This window comes from Branchiostoma floridae, chromosome 12 (assembly GCF_000003815.2).
Source record: "Branchiostoma floridae strain S238N-H82 chromosome 12, Bfl_VNyyK, whole genome shotgun sequence".
NCBI classification, from domain to species: domain Eukaryota; kingdom Metazoa; phylum Chordata; class Leptocardii; order Amphioxiformes; family Branchiostomatidae; genus Branchiostoma; species Branchiostoma floridae.
Window position 1 is genome coordinate 9,583,164 of NC_049990.1, and position 23,444 is coordinate 9,606,607.

At 40.6% G+C, this 23,444-nt stretch overlaps 2 protein-coding genes and 1 long non-coding RNA gene across 3 annotated transcripts in view; all 3 read left to right on the forward strand.

Annotated features, from left to right (window-relative positions):
- The window catches only part of LOC118426861 (glypican-6-like), a 42,042-nt gene extending 21,480 nt beyond the window's left edge, over window positions 1-20,562 (forward strand). The window contains exons 6-8 of the mRNA XM_035836420.1: window positions 12,861-13,174; window positions 15,893-16,068; window positions 17,537-20,562. Of these exons, the coding sequence (XP_035692313.1) occupies window positions 12,861-13,174; window positions 15,893-16,068; window positions 17,537-17,730 (684 nt within the window). The 3' untranslated portion in view covers window positions 17,731-20,562. The remainder of the gene's footprint in view (window positions 1-12,860; window positions 13,175-15,892; window positions 16,069-17,536) is intronic.
- Window positions 1,750-3,930, forward strand: LOC118426862. Its single transcript, XR_004832483.1, has 2 exons — window positions 1,750-1,916; window positions 2,954-3,930. It is a non-coding gene; the product is annotated as an uncharacterized LOC118426862 (long non-coding RNA).
- A 610-nt stretch (window positions 20,563-21,172) lies between the features above and the next one.
- On the forward strand, window positions 21,173-23,351 carry LOC118427383 (mediator of RNA polymerase II transcription subunit 11-like). Its single transcript, XM_035837150.1, has 3 exons — window positions 21,173-21,338; window positions 21,822-21,952; window positions 22,437-23,351. The coding sequence occupies exons 1-3, from the start codon at window positions 21,257-21,259 to the stop codon at window positions 22,572-22,574; spliced, it is 351 nt and encodes a 116-aa protein (XP_035693043.1). The 5' UTR covers window positions 21,173-21,256; the 3' UTR covers window positions 22,575-23,351.
- Window positions 23,352-23,444: the final 93 nt, after the last annotated feature.

Here is a 23,444-nt window from a genome sequence, read left to right on the forward strand (position 1 = left end):
TGTTTCGGAGAAAGTTCACGGAAAGTTTGAGTTTAAGCTAACAAAGCAGGATGTGTGGTTCAACAAGTATCACTGGTCACTTGAACTTTGGTCACCGCATTGGAAGCCAGGTACTTAAAATCAAAGTTGGTAGCAGATGTTCAGTAAAGAGTATTTTATGGTTACCTTTATTTGCATTGTAACAGATACATTACTGGTGCAAGAGACACTCTATGGAGTTCGAGAATCTGAAATTACAGTGTTCTTTTAGGCTTGAAGTGACTGGTATTATGTCTATTTGGGGCTTCATTGTGAAACCCAGAATAGCTGGCCGAGTGTTATCGATAGTATTGACTGTTGGCCCTGGGAACCCGAGGGAAGTTCCCACCATGTGGTGCTCTTCAGAACCACTTGTCTTCCACCAATCCCTTCACTAAACAAATCCCAAATATTTCAAGTCAACCACTAAATAACCCAGGAATGCAGAGTGGCTCGACTCTTCTGCCGGATGGCTACAGTACCACATTTGTTTGCGCATCACTCCAAGTCCCTGAAGTGGCTTTAACACTGCTTCAATCCAGTGCTAGGCTGCTGAGGGTTGCAGTCTTGTAAGGGGGGAGGTTTCGGAGCTGTTCCGGGTACCCTGAGCGGATTGTGCTCAAGTGCCGTGTTGACTCTCATCATAAAAAGAAGCTTCAGTGTCCAAAGTGGTGATTTATAAGGGAGGGTCAAGTGGATGTCAGACGGAGGAAGCTGACCGGAGGCATTAGACGCCCGCTCGAGATTCCATGGCAGAGGGTAATGAGGCAAAAATTTCACAAACAGAAGCAGCCGACTAATTAAGTAGCGGAGACTCAAGTGGTTGGGGATCTCCGTCGGTTCTATGGAGGGTTACTTCAAAGTCTAGTTGGATGTGCGCTTGTTAGAGTGATGACAGAAGGGTGCATTTTAACTGGTCGGGAAACATGTTTGTTGGCGCTTTGAGACTCTTTGCTAAGCAGCCTGTTTTTCATGCCACAAAAGATTCTTTTGTGACTGATTTTGACTGATTCTCTGTAAATCGTTATGGACTTGACCCTAGTCTAGCTACTGTCAGTACCAAAAAATATGGAATTTTTCTACAAACTTTTGTACTGGTACAGGTAGCAGGAAAAATTACCTGTACCAGACAACATTATGAAGTATGGATCAGATTGGACACTGTTAATAGGTATTCCAACGCTACCGCGAAAACGTCCTGCCGCATGGCGATCGGTAAATTTCTTACCATCTTCCCACCCTCGCGGCACAAAAACTATTCACTCCTAGAGGCATATTTACCCATAAAAATAAAGCATATAAGTTTCTCTTTCGTGTGATATGTTTGTTTGGTCTGTTAAATGTCCAAAACGCCAAAAATTTGCCGATGAAAACGGCGCGCCGTGCGCCGCTCGGCCGGGGTTGGAAAACACGGGCCCAAAACCTCCCCCCTCCCCCAGCTCGCTACGCTGCGTTCACGGCGCTTGCGCATCGCCGTCTTAGACCGCAGCAGAATGAAAGTAGTGTCATTGCAAAGAGCAGATTACGAGCTTTAAAATGATACCGGTGACAGTTGTCAACTTTTATTTTTTGCCGGTAAGAATTCCACTTGAAGTGATTGATCGATGTTTAATTGTAAAAATCTCCGCAAAAATTTTATTTTTGCCGGTTGTCACCCCTGTCCAAATGACGACAAAAAAATAGGCTACGTTTTGATGTAATCGGCATGTCTATTGCATGCACGACGGCGGATCGCGGAGCTTGTTTTCCTGGCGAGGTCGGCCCTAGCGCCCTGTGTTTGGCCGGCCGCGCGATCCTGACGCGCCGAAGTTCGGCCGCGCGCCTCTTACAAATAGAAGTTATGTGACTGAAGCGGCACAAACAGATCCTTTTCGACGCTATAGAGCAGGAATTTTCAGGTAAAATACTTTGATGAATTTTTAGTGTCTGTAAATTGTTGGTTTGTTTTGGGATGGGGTACTTTTGTGTCCTCAAGGAAGAAAATGTTTTCTTTGTTTTGACCATTTTTTTGTTGTCTATAGACAATACTAGCAATGCAAAATCATATCTTTATCCATGTTTTTAAGTCATGAGACAATGTAAAACATTACAGTTTTAGATTTGTTAATCATTCTATTTCTTTCTTTCTTGTTATGTGAAATTGGCCTTGTGAATCATAAATTTTCTTGCCTTGTTCCAAGTTCAAAATACCATGGTGTATTTTTTTTACTTGTTGAACTTGAGGCAACCGTGGCCCCCGGTTAGGGGTCAGCCGGGGAACCTATGCCCAAATTTTTCAAAATAAATAATTTATGGTATTTTCAATATCGTTAGTATTTGTGTGAATCATTTCTTGCCTTGTTCCAAGTTCAAAATACCATGGTGTATTTTTTTACTTGTTGAACTTGAGGCAACCGTGGCCCCCGGTTAGGGGTCAGCCGGGGAACCTATGCCCATTTTTTTTAGAAATCAAACTAAATAACGACATTTTCAATATGATTATTTGTGTGAATCATTTCTTGCCTTGTTCCAAGTCCAAAATACCATGGTGTATTTTTTTACTTGTTGAACTTGAGGCAACCGTGGCCCCCGGTTAGGGTTCAGCCGGGGAACCTATGCCCAATTTTTTTCAAAATAAGAAATCAATGGTATTTTCAATGTCATTGTTATTATTCGTCAAATCATTTCTTGCCTCGTTCCGAGTCCAAAATACCAAGTGTATTTTTTCACTTGTGTGGCCACCTGTTCTAAGGTCAGCCGGGGAAGCTATGCCCAATTAAAAAAGATACTTATGGCATTTTCATTTTCATTGTGAAGTAAGTTTGTTACAACCAGATTGTTCAGGCTAGTGCCATGTGGCATTTTGTTTGACTTTGCACGTCTGGATTATTTTGTTAAGTAAAGATCATAAATCTGCAGTACTTACCTGCAATATTATATTCTTGTCAGTCTACAGTTTGGTAATGGCGACCTCCAAGACAAGCCCACATGGTACCCAGGTTCAGTCGTAGAAGATGGTGTAGAAGCAAATTGACACTTACTGACTTACCTTCTTCCATCCGGTTTTGGGAATTTATCTAATCTTAATCTATTTTAACTTCAAATCTTCTTGATGTATTATATAGAATTCAGTTACATGCATGTGTCAGTCTGATTCTTTCTTTATAACCACTTTATTACATCATACAAAAGAACTGTAACTACAAATCACCGTACTAGTAGTGATGGTGTGGTACTTGGGTAGGACGTCTTCGCCGCAGAAAGATGACCATCATCGTTCATCACCATGGTAGACACAATAATAAAACTAAAAGTTTAATTGTTTATTAGGAGGAATATTCTATCTAATCCCAGATGTGGCTGATAAAAGACTAGCAGAGAAAAAACTTGAAGAATGTAGGTTGTAGTACCAATAAGTAGAGCGAGATACGCATGTATTGGATGGTGTAGGACAAATGTAAAGTTGACAAGTTAACTAGTTGTGCTGCCAATTTAACTAAATAAAAGTGTTAAGTTTGTTAAGAAAGCACAGAACAGTTAGTGCCACAGGAAATGATAAGTAGGCCTGTTTTTTTGTGCAAAACTTTGTGTACTTTCTATGATACAGGTGATAATTACTGATTATAAGAATTATCGGGAAGTAACACATCCAAATTCCAAGAAATCTAACTATGTACATTTACAGAAAATAGCCTGTGACCTTGAAAAATGTTTACATTGTCATGATAAATTCAGTGTTTACATTGTCTATCTATCATTATTTTATCTCTTCTTCTTATAGCACTAACATCTGTCATGTATTGTGCAAGTGTGAACTTATGCTAATGATGCAGTGTAACATTGTGCCTCATCAAATAATGCGAGATGTTCATGCAATCTTACCTTTGACCTTGACCAAGTTGACCTTCTTATTAAAGAAGTTACCATTGTTGACATTCTGTGGATGTGACATTCTTTGGTAATAGGAAATAACATAATGCTGTACATTGTAAAAGTATTTTAAGTATGGTACTCGGTCTAGTACAGTGCACCGTATAGTATACTCACCCGCAAAATACCATAGAACGCAATCAAAAATGTGTGTATATATACCAAAATTTACTCATTTTCTTATGAAGTACAGATAACATGACTGTTATTGTGTGAAAGAACACCACTGGGTGCTGTTTTATGTGAAATATTGGAAGACATGGTCATTCCTGTCAAGAGATAGAAGTGTGTAAACTTTGGAGGAATTTTCCTTCCCCAGGGGTCAAAGGTCACGCTGCCACCTGAGTAATTTGTTGCAAAATGCATACTTTGACCCTGTGTAAAAACATAATAAAAAGATATTAATGTCTGGAATCCTGTAGAATATTTCTATGTAGTGCATATTACAAGTAAATAAGATAAAATAAGCTTTTCAGCCTTCACTTACCTTTTTATCACCCCTTAAAAAAGCTATTTTGTTAATTTTCGTAATTTATCGCGCGGCCGGCCATTTCAGAGGGCAGATTTTGGAAACTTCAAGAAGCCATATCTCAGCAACCGCTTAAGATATTTGCTTCATTTAAAAAGCATTTTAATTCTCTTTATTAGCTCTTTCAGAAACAGTAAAAACTAATATTGTATTGTACTTTTGAAATTTTGGTTGGAATACCTACTGTTAAGAAACCATGTCAACTCTAAATATTTAGCTCAACAGTGTGTTAAGTACAGTAAATGAGAATCTACAATTTTACATGCACATTTACCTAGATTGGTACAGGATAGGCTGCAGTTTTACCTGCATATGCCACTGCTGTTTGAGGCCATCTCTAACAATGTGAGAGGTAGTAAACTTGACTCAAATGGCCATGGCCTTGTTGGTCATACATTAGTTCCAGAAGTCATTCTCCCTTCAAAACTGTTAACTCTAAACAAGACAAAGGGGCTCATTTGGTGCTAAGAGCACTAGACAGAAATTACAGTAACCACACTCTATACCGATGTGGTTCTAACGACATTGGCTTGTTACAATGTGACCATCTCCCAATTGGATTATGGGTAATTGTCACTGGTGATGGTGCTGTGTTCATCAGTGAACCCATGTTAACTGTCACATCGTGACAGCCTTTCAAACATTGGAAAAGGGGCGAAAATGAGTCCCCATCACATAATGTTGTTCTTAAAGGCTAAAAGCTCCTCATCCACCCTTTGAAGTGCAACTGTTGATTGTTTCTATATGGGTGGCAGAAAGTGATAGATTCCTGTTGTTTGGAATCGGCGTCCTTTCAAACACTTTGTACCGAAGAAGGAACAGACAAATCATGTCGTCGCATGGGGCGGAAGCCCTTTGTGATGTCAACAATGGTTGATAAAAATATCGGGACCAGAGATAGCCAACACAAACACTGGGAGAAGGAATCAATGTGGTCAGAGGAAATGCGAGGCTATTGATGTATAAATAAAATTCTTTCATGGAAGATTAGGCAAGGGTAAATCACCGATTCTTGGAAGTGACCCCAAACTTGATAGTATTCCAAGCACAAGCCTGCATTTTCCAAGCACAGGTTCCTGCCATTTTTACCATCATTTTTTATTTACTTTGTTGTATTTTCCATATAAAAAGCAACTTTGTATTGAAAAAGAATTATTAGAAAATATTGATATTTCCCTAACATACGTCATTTATTCCTTTGGCCTAAACCCAAAGTTACAGAAATTCTTAAATGATGTATCATTCTGTTTCAATACCCTGGAAAAATCATATCACAGTGGATTTTGAATTAGAAAATTCATATTTTGTTCTTGTTGTAGGATCGTCATGAATGGCTTCTATGATTGTCCATGTCTTCCACTTGACTACAGCAGCTGTATCATGTAACCACAGTGTGGCTGACCTTGGTAGTCACTGTCCATCTTGTCAGGACATCGGAATGTTTGTACACTTAGTCCTGTTTGACCTCCATGGAACAACATGGCGGGAAGAAAAAAGGTCCGCTTGCTGTTTCCATAGCGATTATATGGGATACCGGAGAATCTGGGCGAGGTCAGAGTCAGAGTTTTGTCAGGAAAACAAAGCTGAGTGCCGCTTCCAGGTGTTTGGTGGTAATGAAAAGTAGATTAAATAGCAGCTGGGATGTGTCTGATATGAGATGTTATCAAACATATGTGCCCTGTGCCCTTTGTTCTACTGTTCTTTTGTCTGGAGGGGTTTTCTTATTCATGGTTAAGTCAAAAACAACACAATAGCATTTGCAACTGATTAAGATTACTTCAGATTATGATGAATAGATAGGAAAGGAAATTTCCTAGCGGGGCCTCTGGTGCCACAAGACAGTTTTATTTCTTGACGCAGCCGTGGATTGATGATGAAAATGACACGTATGGATTCATCCCCGGTTCCCCATTTGTCATGTGTTACCCCGCGGCATAATAACACCCCAGCCAGCCAGAACCCTATCCTTTACAACAACTTGTTGGTGTTCCAACTAATCTGCACAAGATTGCCTGAACGCTGCCATTACCCGAGCTGCAGCAAATTTGAGCGGCCGCATCATCTCCGGTATAATAGAAATCACTTGGAAATGAAACGACATTAGCAGTGGCTGGCCTTGCTATTAAAGTGGCCTCAATCAATACCTTCAATATGTGTCCCAGGTAAGTAGGGCCCAGGACACTGTCTTCCATTACTGCGGGGCGCGGGAAGAAAACCAAATTAGGTCGCGGTGCACCGTAGTCTTACACAGAGGGATGATCACCAGATCATAAGTCAGGAGCATGTGTAGTATTAATGGCGACGCTCGCTGTAATGTGCGGCCAGGGCCATCGCGGAATGGAAGTATTGATCGCGCGGACAAGACCCCCTGTCACGGGTGTAGGAATAGCGGGGGATCATGATGGATGAACGAGTTAAAAGTTATGTTACTACCTCGGAACAAGTGTAACCAATGGTTACAGGGTTCCCGGGGTGAGCGATAACTTCCCCGCCCCGCCGCCGGATCGTAACCGGCGTGCGGAAAATGCCGCTGCCTTTACAATTCTCCCGTCCTGAGCCTCTCCGCGGGTATTGATTTGCACAAGTTGTTGGCGCAGAAGTGCTTACAGTTGCAGGCATCTGAATGGAGAGATTGCTGATTTGGGAGTGGTGAAATGGAAGGTAGCAGGGGAATGCTGTAATAGCACTTTTGGCAGTAGGGTTTGATGGAAATCCATTAGTAAGCGAGTTAGGGATTCAGCAATGGTAGTTAGGAGACCGACACAGAATTTTTAATTCATGATAGGCCTTTTTCATTATTTTTTTTCCTTCAATATTGCCCCGGGCATTATTGTAGATGCTATTTGAATTCTGGCCACATAGCATCCCTGCCCAACCATATCAAACCTGATGACTTGGTACTAACATCACAGCCTGGTACTGGCAATGATTGCTGGTGCCCAAATCAAACCTGTTAAACTCAACTGCTAACATTTCCTCACAGAAGCATTACGGACATCAGTACATTGATGTAAAAGTTCCAAATTGAATTAGTTTCTTACAGTAATTTCATTTCTTTCCGTACTGGCCTGGAAATACCAAGTTGAAATTTTCTAGGCCAAAAAGATTCAGGAATTTGTGTTAGAAATCATATTTTAACCTAGTAGCAACATACTAAAGCCAAACTGCAAGTAACTTATGAGGGTTTTTTTAATCTAAAAATTTCATCAGGATGACCAGGTTATGTTATGGCTGAAACATCAGCTTAGATATTTTCAAAAAATTTCTCCAAATTTCTGAAAGCCTACAGTATTGCAGGTAATAGGAAAAAATGATCTTGACTACAAATAGAAAATAAGAGGTAAATTGAAGATGATTCAGTCTATACTTCTGGATAAATATCAGATTTTAATTAGACGTTTCGAACGGTGTCCACCATTCTTCATCAGTGAATATTGGCAGTAGGGTTAAATTAAAATCTGATATTTATCCAGAAGTATAGATAGAATCATCTTCAATTTATTGTATCCAGGATGACTAATCTTCACAAAAGTAAGATAAGAGGTAGTTTTGGGTGTGATATTTAGTACCAGAGCCACACAATTCATTACTGTGGCTCCAGTGTGCGACACTGTTCGAAAGGTCATGGACCTGTTGTAACAAGTGGATTACTGGATGTATGGGTGATTGACAGCCAGACAACCATCACAACTTGATCACATTATAACTGGCACATAATTGAGACTGTCTCATGTTGTAGACTATGGAAATATCTACTGAGAAAAAGGCTTTAAAAATCTGTAAAATCTTTTTTTTTCTAGTACTGGTTTTGAAATATTTCTACAGGGCTTTTCATATGTCGGAAGTTTAGTTTTATGTGTTATTTCTAAAGTTAAGGTTGCTTATATTGCTCTTATATTGGAAGGAGGTCCTTTGTTTTGAGTCATTCCAGAATATTATTACAGCATATGCCCCAAGCCTTCCCATATGCCAAAATCAGCTGCCATGTCCAATATTAACAGATGAAAACAAAATACAGCATAATACATACTTGAATGCATTATTTTTAAAGTTAAGGTAGTTCTTCATATTGGAAGGAAGCCATTCCAAAATATTATTACAGCATTCGCCCTTAGCTTCTCCATATGCCAAAATCAGCTGCCATGTCCAATATTAACAGATGAAAACAAAATACAGCATAATACATACTTCAATGTATTATTTTCAAAGTTAAGGTATTTCTTCATATTGGAAGGAGGTCATTCCAAAATATTATTGCAGCATACTCCCCTAGCTTCTCCGTATGCCAAAATCAGCTGCCATGTCCAATATTAACAGATGAAAACAAAATACAGCATCAGGCGGTTACAGAAAGTAGCTGTCCAATCGGCTCCTCCTCCAACAGCTGACAAGCAGATGACTTTATTACCCAGGGGGCAGTGGTGCTCTCTGCCTCTACAAAACAGATTAGAGAATCAGCACTTTTCACCTTGGCGACGGCAGACCCACTTGTCTGCTCAAAATTTCATGAGCTTCAGAATTGATGGGGTTATTTGACGTGAGAGGAAAGAGGAATGAGATCCGAACGTAACCCTGCCACTGGCACTTCTTATCTTCTTCTCAGATTCTCCCCTCCTTCCTCCAGGCATTGCCCAGCAAGGTTGATGGAATGACTTCCAAAAGAATTGAAAAACAATCATTCTTTGTAAGGTATTAGTGTGATTAAACCGATTAAAAGGGCAATGTTTACCAAATTTCAGATACCAATTTTGAATAAAAGATGTAATGGTAAGGGATAAAAAATGTCAGAGGGATTTTGCTCTGAGTTTGAAGAAAATTATTTCATCAATATGCAGCAAAAAGAGAGTCTGCTTCAATTTGCTGACTATTCTTGTCAGTCCTGTTGTATGAAATTATCTGCTTTAGTGTTCTGATACAGAAATTAACAGTTGTAACACAACGACACTGCAGATACTTTTCCTTGTTAACAGTCTCTGCAGATACAAACGAGATTACCTTCCCCCCGTGCGATCGTCCCTTGATTCGATCAGACCCAACAAATTTTCATTTGTAACGTAATAATCTCTTAACATCCCCTAATAACGTTGCGTGTCCTAAAAGCTTGTTACACCCCAGTATTTATCACTCGTCATTATTTATTTACAAAATTCCTGTTGGCAAGGCCTGAAATTGGACCTGCTAACAGATTTCATCCTAATAATGCACGGTGGATTTTACAAATTACTTCGAAAATACGCTAAAAACGATACTCATCTCCTATTATATAGGTCATGCTGTTTATCCCGTAACGCATAACATAACACATAACGGGGGTGATGATTTACTAGCATCTCCACAGTTGGAAGCTAATACCGCATTTCCTATACAATTTACAACGCTCAGAATTCCCCGTGAAGGATATGAGATCGCGGGTAGGATTTCAAGCTTTTAGTATCTCCTGGCATTTGGAAGGAACCATTATTTGAAAGGGGTAGATTGCTCTTTGATTTTCTCCATGCAGGTTTTTGAAAATCTTACGATGATGATGTAAGCAATATTATCAGGAAATGTTTTGTGGAAGAACAATTCTGCTACAATAATAACTGAGGGAGACAGAGTTTTCTGTTTGTGCCGGATTTCAAATTATTAGCTTGTCAGAAAAGACATATGGCTATGTTTATGTCTTCTGGTGAAAACAGTGTTTGCTAAAAGCCACCTGAGCATCTTGTAAGGGCACACCTGTCACCTGGGGTTAAGGTTCAACACAGGGCTAAGGTGTTTGAAACTGTCAGAAAAGCACAAAAATAGGCAAAAATCTAAAAAGGTGACGAGTCATTCAACTGTACTGTTTCTAAAATGTTATGTGTATATTTATTATTGCTATCAGTATCTCGTCTTTATTGAAACAAAAACGGAGCCTGCATTTGAAAATGTTCAAGGATGAATCTTTTCTCTTCATCAACTATGGTGTATGATGATTAATAAACACACCATATGTTGTGGTCTCAGTGTGTTAGTTAACTCATATTTACCCTCCCTTTAATTCCTAAGGACAAAGACTTTGAGAAACATTGTTGTCAGCAATACATCCTTGTTTTGTCAACACAACAGGCATTTCCTAGTCAGACAATGTCTGCTTCAGACAAGATACAGCCCACCTCCTGCCTAAAGATTGTTGTACAGTCCCTTAAGGTAAATCTACCTATCCAAGCCCCCAGGTACGTCCCAAATTAAGATTTAATTTGCAGGTAATCCCATGTACGCCGTACCCATGTACCTTCATTACTGGATTCCACCTGAAGCACTGGTAGCATCGCATCTGCGGCTCTAAATATAGATGTCTTATAATTGTCTATTCCAGCAGGGTCGACTTCTTATGAGGGTGTTTATGACAGTGAGTGATTGGAGAGGCTTTGGAGAAGCTGGGTATGATAACCTTGAGGGTGAAGATGGCCCTGGGCCCGGCTGGTTTTGACTGCCCTTGTGTATCATCATCCCACCATTTGACTGCAAGCCTCTCAGAGCTTAGAATTGCTAGTGATATCTTACAGGAAGGATTGCTAGGATTCCCCTTGCATTTCTTGCAACCTTTCCTCAAGGAAGCCTCTTGGTTGCGGCTTTATGTGTCAGTAATGGAAGGTTTAGCACGATAAACATACCTATTATATCTGGGATTTTGCCATTCCCTTTTTACCGTCGCTGTTGGGCAATTCAGGTTTCCATAACACACAGGATGATGATGATAACACACAGGCCACAAATCTTTGAAGGATGAAAGGAAGGCCATATTGAAGCTTTGACCTTCTTCTAGCATCTCCAACCAATGATAAGGTATGCTGTAAGGTATCCTATAGTGTGCTGAAGGTTATGGCCAATGCCTGTTTATTGAATGTTGATACTACAGAAGTGATGAGACAGCGCAGGAGTAGGGGTTTGTGTATATCTGTTGGAATGGTGTGTTTCCACAAGTGTGCGGCATGGTAGCACTCCCACTACGGAAACGGCTCCGCTAAGTGCTACCCTTTTTGCCAGACACCCACACATACTACATAGCCCAGACCCTGTATTTTTGTGCTCAGCCACCAGACTTGATTTGACTAGACTGGTTTTTCTCAGGACTGTGATTGGAACCAGTTTACGTTAAATCATTCCTGGCTGTCCTCTCGGTGCCCAGCATAACTGTTTGTCTTAATAACTGTGGGGAATGTCAGGAAATACCTGATGATAAGGATTATCCTTGGCTTGATTACGTACATGTGGCTACGGAGTCACTGCGCTCAACCTCTGTGTTTCTAGAATGAGGCATGGCCCTTTTTACTGGTCAACCGAAAGCGGACATGCTGTTTGAATTGTTTGTAAGTCAGCATCCCCTGATTGGCGGATAATTGACATAAAGTGCAGACAGTAAAGAAGTGTGGAGATCAAAGACTCTGCCCATGATAACTCTACCCACGCCAAGCCAGCATCTGGACCTCAGGCCACAGTTTGGTCAGTTTTACACAGTTCAAGCGAGAGTTTTTCGGACAGTTATACGCGGAGGGTTATAGCTGCCATGTGCTTCTCTGTGGACAGGCAGGAATCGGAGACATGTTGTAGCCAGGAGATCTAGTTTTATCACAATGTGTCTGTCATCTGGGCTTAGGACCAGAAGGCCTCAGGCCATAGGCTGGCTGGTCAAATGAGGTGGAACAGTATCTACAAAAAACTGGAGAAGACGGTGTTGCAGTTAGCACTGTGGTTTCAGCTGCTTCACAGTTCTTGTTGGAAAGGGTGGCGAATGCCAATCAATTTTGTGAACCCTGTTTCGTCTTGGAAACGGATTAATGGGGTTGTATCGATTCTCTCCTTAAAAGAATGACATGCTTACTTTAGAAAGTAGTGGTACAGCCTGGTGTGTAACTCTAACAAAAGTAACAGCTCAAGCCAGTCCATTCCTTACACGCTTGTTCTTACAAATCCATGAACAGAACCTGTTGTTCATCACAGGTACATATATATAGTGTATGTTGGATGTGGTTGGTTTCCCATGATTGTCTTTGTAGACCAGATTTGAAATTCATTATCTGTTAATGATAGCCTGTAGTAATGTAATTAATGGTTAGACTTCCTGTTGCTGTCCTTTATCCTCCTTTCTTCCACCAAAGATGAAACCCAGATTTCCATCCAAGGCTGTGGGACGCTGACATCCCAATATACATCGAAGTAGTGTAGACTGCCCCCCTCCCCCATTTTTTGCAACATGTCTTCCAATGATATCATCCGTGAAATGAAAATCATGTGGTCTAGCCAAGACCGTACTGATAAGATGAGTGGTAATTTTCACCAATTGAAACATGAAATGAAGATTATGTGGTCTACCCAGGACCGATAAGATGGGTGATAATTTTCATGAATTGAAACATGATTGTTATTGTTGTGACTCCAGGTGTTCAGTGGCTGTGGCGAGCCCAAGTTTGGGAAGATGAAGCGAGAAGCGGGCCAGCCCGTGCGGGACGGCTTCCGAGGTGGGTCCTCCTTCACCCAGCTCAGCAGCCGCTTCCGGGCGCCCAACTCGGACGATGAGAGACCGACAACCGCGGCCGGAACGAGCCTGGACCGACTTGTCCGCGACATCCGGGACAAGATCGAGCTGTTCAGGGAGATCTGGTCGAGGCTGCCGTACTCCATCTGTAACGACGAGAAGATCGCGGCACCCGCGGGAAACGACAAGAACTGCTGGAACGGGCAGTTCAAAGGAAGGTGAGATCACACAGACTCTTTTTATATTTGTAATATATCCTTTTACATTTACTATCCTGCAATACTCACCTCACAAAGTCCCATCCTCATCCTCAATACAATGGAAGGTAAGATCACACAAACTCTTGTTATCTTTTGAAATACATCCCTACATGGTCACTATCCTGCTATTACTCTTTGATAGTTGCAGTGATAGTTACGATACTGGTAGACTTACATCTAAGATTGAAGTTTGCAAGGTACTGTGATAAGTTTTCAGACCCTAGCAGTTTCCTTTTAAACTACACATCATACAGGAAATCCAATGTATAGCTACAGTGTACTTATAATTCAATGAAGTGAAAATTCTAATTTGTATATAGTAATTGTCTGACAATCAATTAAGGTTATATGGCCCAGAATGAAAAAATGTTTGGCTCTGTAAGCCTGTGTTTCTACTTATTGAGCCTCTAGCTATACAGTATCCTAGACACTGCAGTAAGCTTCTGTGATGTTGGTGTTGATAAGAAGAATTGTTAGCCAGTTTTGGAGACAAGTTGACGACCCCCCCTGTCCAGTAAGGAGATATCTGTGATGCGCCGCCCCTCAGAGGCAGACTGCATCGCCCTGTTCACAGATTAACTCTCCAAACGTGATCAGGAGGTAATTACCCAACATAGCTGCTCCTGAAGGGAGCGAGGCCTTGGGCAGCCTGAGTTGTCTTTGAAGTTGGGGCGTCTAATCTCGGTCGATAAGTCTATAGATTGAAGGGAGATTAACTTGTACCTCATTAGTTGGCCAACAAGGCAGTAAAGCCTTTCTACAACTTTGGCTCTGAGGGAGTAGAATGACATTGATGCATTGAACAGAGACAAGTTTGTAATTAAGGGTGAAAATCAGAGTTTATTACATTTTTTATGAGTGAGTTTGGAGAACGAAATTGCCAGGATGAGCTTTTAAGCGATGTGGGTGCTTTGTGGGGAAAATATCCCTGGGCACTTGCCCGGTTTCCTCCAGAAGTTACGACGTTGACAGTGTGTTGTTATCCTGTCTTCTGTGTGGTTCCTTTGTTTACCACTTTGACGCCGAGCACTTTTCACAGTACCCTTTGACTCTCTCGCATGGCCGTACACCCCATTACGGTAACAGAATGCCGGTAGGTAAACCTGCACAGATTGTGCTGGAATAGTCCTGTTAAGTCCCAGGGATTTCAGCCTCTACCCTCTATTGAATCAGCCGTCACTTCAGAACACCATCTTTCACAGTCAAGTGGTGCTACATAGAAAGCTATTGTTAAGGTTAGCCACTGCTAATTTGTCACACGGTGCACATGAAAGGTTGTTCAGGGGCATTACCACTGTGGTAATCCAAGAGCATGCTTTGTGTGTCCGTCCAGTGCACAACAACTCCTGCAGACAGAAACTTCCGTAGTTTTCCAACTGATCGATATACTGAATCCCTGTATCGGGAAAAGTTATAGCTCATAACAGGAGCAGAATATTGAGGTGATATATTTCTGGTCGGTAATTTCTAAGGCATGCCTTGTCAGGTAGCATATAGATGATGGATTGTAAACTTGTTGGCGCAGTGGAGAGGAACTGCTAGAGAAACTGATGAATGTTGTAGTCGGCATACTTGAGTTACTGTTACACTGGAGGGCCCTCATGATTCAGAAGGCAACAGACTGACAAACTAGCTGAAACAACATGGGAAAGATGTTTGTCCCTACAGGTGGCCAAAGTGGCCAGAGTGAGTTTTTGGGCAGTCTCTCAAAAAGATTAACAATCAGTTTTAGGATGCAATGTATAACTGTGTACTGTTAGTATAACACAGGCTTTCATTCATTCAATGTGTTTATTTCTTTAACAAAGTTGGGATATTCCATTGCCACGAGGAGGGGAAAGCTTAGTCAATGCACCTTATACTTATACTATAAGTTATAGGGCTTGTAGAATGAAGAGTCTTTTATGTCATGGTTTGTCTATGTAGGTCAAGATTATGAATGTTGTCCTTGTTGGCCATGTGGTGGCTTTGCAGACCTATTTAAGTATTTTGGAATGACAGGTTCCTCTGCAGTACTTGGTCTGTGCTTGGAGCTCTCTGCATGTTGTAGCCTCCTCTTCTAGATGCTGACCACATACAAAGCAAAAAATACAAGATGTTACACTTTACTATCAGAGATTCTCTAGCCTTCTGCATTACTAATGACAAGTTCGTGTTTTTTCCGGACACTGAACAAAGGTTCAGGCCTTTCGCTGTGTAAAATACCGACCTTGCGAAGCAGAAACTAGATCTTGTTAACAAGTTACTAATGACGAGTCTGCGGTGTTTTTTTACTTTGGAGAAAGGTTTTCTAGCCTTCCGCTGTGTTAAATACCGACTACGCGAAGCAGATACCAGATCTTATTAACATGTTACTAATGTCCGCTGTGTTTTTGGACTCGGAAGAAAGATTTTCTAACCTTTCAAAGCAGCTACACAATGTTGTAAACATGTTACTAATGACGAGTTTGCTGTTTTTCAGACTCAGACCAAAGGTTCAGGCTTTTCGCTATGTTACATACTGACCATACAAAGTGGAAACATGGTCTTGTTAACATGTTACTAATGGCGAATCCGCTGTCTTTTTGGACTCGGAAGAAAGATTTTCTAACCTTCCGCTCTTAAGTACTGACCACGCGAAGCAGCAATGTTATGTCTTAAACATGTTACTAATGCTGAGTCCGCTGTGTTTCGCAGATACCTGCCGGAAGTGATGGGCGACGGTCTGGCCAACCAGATCAACAACCCTGACGTGGAGGTGGACGTGAGCCGGCCGGATGCGCTGGTCCGCCAGCAGGTCACGCAGCTCAAACTCATCACCAGTAAACTCAAGAACGCCTACAACGGGCTGGATGTGGACTGGATAGACAGCTGTGAGTACTCCATCTATTGGCTGACACATATAGGGAGAGAGATGATGGTTTATAGGCTGAAGAAAAGCGGCCCAAAGCTGAATAGAACCCTCTCCAAACTACGACGCTATTCCAAAATCTGCTTTTGCGAGAGCACAAGCTAGCATAGGCCGAAGACAACGATCGGGCTGTCATAATAGATCTACATTCTAAATTCTAATTTGGGCGCAACATCAACACCTATCGATAAATGGCTTCCTTTTTATTTGTGCCTAAACATGATTAAGGCGTAAAAATCTTTTAAAATGTCTCACTTTACTGCAGTCCATACCAGTAATGTTCTGATAGAACACTGATAGCTAGGTTGGAATGAGAACCCCCCCAGACCATATGATTCAGAAGCAACACTCCAGGTGTGATTCTTCACACCATGTTGATGTAAATGAAAATCTCCTCGATCCAAGGGATTGCTTTTGGAAAGGTACAGGGCACTACTTCTAAAGACAGTTGCTTCTTATTTCTTTTCAGAGAAAAAGCTGTTAAAGCAGAATATCCAGAAAGATAAATAACCAACTGTTTAAGAAGACTTCAGATGCTTTCGTAACATGGAAAAATGTATCCATAGTGCTGAACAAAAATTCTATATTCCTGATATAATATTGAACTACCAACTTCATTTTGTTTCTGCAAATAAAGTTCAGTTGATGTTAGTGTCAAGGATAAATGGGTAATTATATCCTACATCTAAACACAGGAAGGAGCTATGCATTTATACAATAAGCACTGGTTGCTTTCGTAGGTAATCACAGGAATGCAAACTTATAAGCTATCAAAACATTTTATGTTGAATGTCAAGTTGTCAAGGCCAATTGCAAACGTGAGAACGTAAACAATTACAGCAAAGTAAACAGGAAAGGATCTTATGGATAAACACACAAGAACTGACCAAAATTAAAGTCAACTTACCGTGTAACAACTGGGAATATTTCTATCTTTGTGTAGTGCTAAAGATAGCCACCTTGGGACTGCTTTGAATGCTGAGCAATATGCAAAGGTACTTCTGTTTTGGAGTGCCAGTTGTTGTCCTTCAGACAGATATACCACTTAATCTGACACTGACCCACATCTGCCTCATTCATCAACAAAAACTTGATCCTAGCTGCACTCTGCCGACATTCCAGAATCTTAACACTTTGGACTTGTGTTGCATCTGTTTGTGGATGTGGAGGGCGGAAAAAGACCTCAGGGTACTTTACCTGAGCCACGTGATTACTTGTCCTAAATAGTGGGTCTTCATTCTGTTGGTAGAGCAGTTGCACACCCCTCCTTCACCATAAAAAGTCATGTGCAGGTCAGGCAAAACAGGTAAATGCCTGTCTGCCTGCTCATCTGTAGAATTGACAGGAGAACCATAAAAAAAAAAAGCAGAAGAGTAGATGCGGATGTTTTGGATTGAAATTTGAATTGTTTTCTCTCTTCTCCCCCTCAGCCGATTGGACGAGCAGCGGATCTGGTAGCGGCAGCGGAGACGGCGACACGGACATCTGGTTCAGCACGACACCGCCAAGCACGGACAAAATCAACAGCAGAGCGTCACAGTCGGACGCCACGGTGGTACGGCCCGCCCTCACCCTCCTCCTCCTGCCCCTGGCGGCCTTGCTGTTGTGTCTGCGGTCCTTATGATCGTCCACACGACGCGTCCACAACTGTACAGACTGAATAATATTGAAGAGATGCAACTGGCACACCGTTGTCTTTGGAAGGATGTACTACTAGAAGTGACCCTGATGTGATATATATATGAATAATAATAAGACAGCCCTAGAAGAATGAGACAAGATATGATGATGATAAAAATTAAACCGGAGGATTGTACACAAAGCAATGGTGAGAGGCTCCACTTGGAAATAGTGTGACTCTTTCAAGATGAAAATTTAGAACAGAATACGATTGTTCAACTGGATCCTCTTACCCTTGTAATGCTCTTCTTAGTACACACTTCATGTGAGAAAAATGGGAGAAAAATGTTAAACTCCACAAACCACCGCTAGGTCGGGAATGATCTTGTATGTTGAACTCTGACAATTAGTCCTCAATGTGTTCACAGGACATGCATCTGTGTGTGTCTCCGTGTTCTGTCGCTGGTGTATCCTTGCTTTGTGCACGTACATTGTACATTTCTCCGTAACCTGGCTTCTTGTCACCTGTGATTAGTGTAAGGGGACCTCCTCCCTCCGTGTACGATACCTCAACTCTATGCCTTCACTGTAGATTATGCACTGCCATGCAAACTGCAATGGTGAAGACATTAATACATGTATGCTTCCAAACACTGCGAGATTGGCTGTCAACCTGCCAGCTTTGATGTGGTACAGGTCATCACAATGGACCAGTTAGGTGCATGCACTGATCGTGTGACGTGTGGACGTCACGACGTACCTTTATGCCACTGCTGTATAAAAACGAAAACTACCAGTAACGTGTGCCCTGCAATTTTGTACAGTGAACTCATGCAAAACAAGTTGTCGACATACGGACCAATCCGACGTGTAAAGTAGCTCCTATTTGTCGATTGTCATCATGGCAGTTCTGAAAAATAGGATTGTCCAATTGTGTGCTCTGGCTTCTGTGGCTTCTTAAAAAAATGATACTGTTTTCTCTTTTTCGTTTGGGAACACTGTAAGTTAGCTCAGGGTGGTTTGAATACCTGTTTTTGTGAGAGTGTCGTAAACAATTCTGTGCTCACTGCACAGAAAAGCGTTAAAATTGAGCATCAGAAACGAAGGGAAGCATGTTCCCTATCCAGCTCTGTGGCCGGCCGAGCCACCCATATCTTGTCTATAGAAATAAAACATGTAAATATATTTAGTTGTCAATTATCATGTGGCACTGATAAGTTATCTCGATACTTAGAGACAATTTTACAAGATTTTCAAAAAGAGTCAAGCATATCTGTTAACATATCTTGACATAGACTTTTAAACACCTCATAATAATATACCACTTTTTCTGTCAGCCAGTACTGTATAGTTTCGGAGGCTATAGTAAGTAAACTTTAATTTCAGTCTTAATGTTATTATTATTATTCAGAGTCACCTATACCATAAGGCTGTGAGATGTGTAGACTTCGGAAATGAAAGTCCTGCAATGGGAAACTGACAGATGAAGATGACTTGATGGGTAACGACTTAAGTATTATAGCTGACATGCTGGTCATGGGGACAATTTTTCCTTCAAAGCTTTCTGTTTTTGTCCCCTCCAAAGTAAGAAATTATAAAATTATCCTTTGCAATCTTATGTTTTAAACATTCAGCATGAAAAAGGTAATGTGGACCTGTTTTTGTATAGCTTATAGTTGTTATCACCTGAGCAAAATTTGAATAAAGAAAACAATTTACTCAAGTGAAAACAGTTATAAGGAATAAGACTGTTTTAAAGATAAGATTGCAAAGAGATTTGTTTAAAAAAAAGAGAAGTTCTGGATTGTGATTGGCTGGCCCAGTTGCAGATTGTGTAACATTTCGCTGAATCTGACATATCTAAATGTTGGAGCAATAATTTATTCAAAAGTTTTAATTCTTTTAAACTTCAAAATAAAATAAATATTCAACATGCATTTTAAGCATTTTAAACTGGAACCATATAAGAAATAGTTGCATCATTAATTAGGACAAATGAAGGAAACTAAATCTTGATTCTAGAACATGTCAAACAGTTTTTTTCCAATTTTGATTCTGGTTGAAGAAGACCAGTGAAATGTACACAAAATTTTGACTCCGCGAAGTAAAATGTATTAAGGGACAGGAACAGAAATCTTTGTAGAACATGTGGGAAATGCATTTTCCCTTTGACCTGCGTGTTATGATTGTGATTAGTGTAGAATAGAGACGTGTCCTAGCAATGTGTGAAAATAAGGATTGTAAATAAAAAGAAGTGAGCAAGTCTACAAACAGTTTATTCCCACTTCTGCTAGTGCTACTGTTGAAATAGTGGTGCGAACAGAATTCACATGGCCCAGTCATCGTTTTGTATGATATCTGATGGTTATCATATTGTGCTACAAGCAGTTGAGTTGACTTCTGTACTGGTGACATTTTCTTAAGTTGGCAAGATCGCATTTAGTGATCTTCTAGCTCGTATGATTGGACCACAATATGCATGATGATGTTCAGTGTTCAAGTCAGACTCAAGGGCTTATTATATCCCTGTATTTGATGTGTCCTAAGTCTCTATCCCTCCAACTTTTGTAAATATTTCCGAGTTTGTATGTAGGCACCATGTACCGAAGTTGTGAATTCATCTCAATATATATACTCAGTGCAAGACTCGTTTTCTTTGACTCTTCATGTTACGTTTATTAATAACAACACAACATCTAGCCCAGTGTATTTTCATGTTACACTTTTTTCTACATATATTTTGCAGCTCAGTTTAGTTGGTCTAGCAAGATGTGTATGATAATGTCATTCTACTATAAGAGGAAAAATAAAACCTTTGTATCCACATGGTACTGAAGGAAAGTGTATTGTCATTACTGGGTTTTCTTTAGATTGTTTGTTTATACTTATGCTGTAATAGAGAGAAGTTTTCCCCTGTGGTATGTGTGTTTGTGAGTGTGTGTGATGGTCATTAGAAATATTCATATAGGAGTGACTACATAAGATAGTTTGGAAGCAAAATTTGAATGCAAAATTACTTCCCCTTCAGATGCAAATTTTAGCTTGTAAATTATGAAGATTGAGAAGATTATGAAGTTCACATTTGTGTAGTTTTGAAATTTACAACAAATATGACTTATAACTAAATATGACTTTTAGACATGCTGGAGTTAAAAAGTGACATTCCAAATGTTAAATGACCTTTGCTAAATATATATATATATATATATATATATATATATATATATCCACTCATCATATATGATCATGTAACCATGTCCATGGCTCTTGTTGTGTGCAGATGGGCAGCGCCACCTTGTGATTTTGAGTTGTACTGCATTTTTGAAAAGAAATAATGTTACCTTCTTTGCAATATTTGAGAGACATTTGCAATTCAAGGCCTTGACAAAGAGAGCTCTGCAAAATTCGACACAAACACTGCCGCAATCATTCAAAAGCTCGTTCCCAACTTTGCCCTGGGAGAAACTGAACTGTGATAAAAAGTTAGCCTTTGACACCAAACGCTGGTGAGAGACCATTGATGTGAGAACATGGCTTCCTCCAGTGCTGTGGAGAGACTTCAAGCTTTGGAGTCCATCGAGAAAGAGATAGCAGCAGTTCTACAAAACGCAGGTACATAATTACACTTGTTGAAGCCGCAAAGTACAAATTTAAAGCTTCCTGGTGAGGATTATATGCTGAATGAGGCTTGAATCGAATCTCAGCTGTGTGAATTACGTGGGGGGAGGGGGGCATAATTTTTGAAACAGTCCTTTGTTGTGGCATTTGATACTGATGTTTTCGTTACCATTAGGTACTTATAAAAAGCAAACACACAAGGTATTGCTCTCTTTTAGTGTTGTCGAATCTTAACGTTGTACCAAAATTGTTATAAGAAAAGTAGAGTACTAAGGAGCACTGCATATCATTAATGTAGCCTGGATACCCAAGGAGCCTTGATAAAAGCTCCTCTGGATACCAGACCCCGGTCCAATTAAAAAGTATCTATCATGTGGGGGTCTGACCTGATGAGATAGGCCTTTCTCTCGATGTAGTTTTGAGATTGCGATTCATAACGGTCAATGTATTATCTTGTGTACGTGTGTGTATTCCCAGGCCTGGCAGTACAGGAGTTGTGTAAGGACAAGCCGAACGAGAGACAGCTGGACAGACACACCGGTCAGTTCCTCAAGTCTCTACAGGACGTGGAGTCTGGGCTGTCTCAGGAGATCAACTATCTCACACAGGTGGGGAACTAGAAGATTTCTTTGTTTATCAACATCTCATCGAAAGATAAATGTTTTCACCAACATTTGTTGCATATTGTTTGTGTAACAACTACTACTTGTTTGGTATCAACATTGATCTATAGCTCTTGCCTGAGTACCACCCTCCGTAGTGGCCGCTGGCTCAATACTTTTGCTGGCTAGCCGTGACCGCTGGCTCAATACTTTGATCATTAACCGTGGTTAGCAGAGGAAAGTATTGAGCCAGCGGTCACAGTTAGCAAGCAAAAGTGTTGAGCCAGCGGCCACTACAGAGGGTGGTACTCAGGCTACTATAGCTCACCACTGCCTAGACAGGCAATGGCTTGGTAACCAATCCCTGCCACAGATTAACGTTAATCAGAAAAGCCTGATAGTCTGGAAAATTGTCCTGGAAAACGGGCTTCCTAAATAAGCAGTTTCTAGTGTAATACCGATATCTAAACACAAACCCTGTTTCCTGCAGGTTGCTACCGGCCAGCCACACGAAGGGTCCAGCTACTCAGCCCAGAAGGAGACACAGATGGCCCTGCACAGGGTGGAACATGCCAAGAAAAGACTGGCAGATCTCAACACGGTCTGCACACAGGGACCTCAGCAGTGATGGGACACTTTGGGGAAGGGAAAGTGGTCGCAAACCAGTTTAGCTCTGGAGAAAGTGCAAGTGAAACTGATTTGTCACACTGAAGAGCTCATCCTTCACTGATCCTGACAGAAAAGACACATAATGTGGACAGTATATAATGGTTCACTGTAAAACTTTCGCTTGTTCTTTTTCACAACACAAAGTCTACAATGAACAGAGGACCACAGCTTTCAATGTACCACCAGAAGGTGCATTATTTATGAGTGAGAACAGGCTGGGATTGGACCCTAGTAGTTTAGAAGCAGCATTTTGGAACTGTGGAACCACCATGAACAATACAATGTGTCATGACTTTATCTTATCTATGAGCTCAGTATAATGTCATGTCTATGACGTCAGATCATGTACATTTGTGAGCCTAAAGACCTCTTGGTTTGTGCCTTATTAAATATTGGTTAATGAAATTTGAAAACATTCTGGTGAACAGTTGAATTTCATTTTACACGTTCCTATATGTAAATATATGTAGACTTCTAGTGCTACAGTTATTTCAATTTTGTATTCATATATCTACATGACAAAAATGGCAGGCTGATCATGAATTACATTGATATTAACAAAACATGATACAGTTGTATAGTAATTGGAAGGAAAATGTGGACCAAAATAGTTACAACTTATTCAAGTTTTATCTTACTGTTGTTATGTGATATTTGACTCCCAATAGCTAGGTGCAAAAGCAAGTTCATGTACCTACATGTATGTTATTTATGTTGACAAAACATTAAAATATTGAACCATCAACATTGAGGGTTCCTAGTATTTCTTGTGATCGAAGCTTGTCTTGATCTTAACTCTATTAATCCTCATTCAGTCTTAATATTGAAT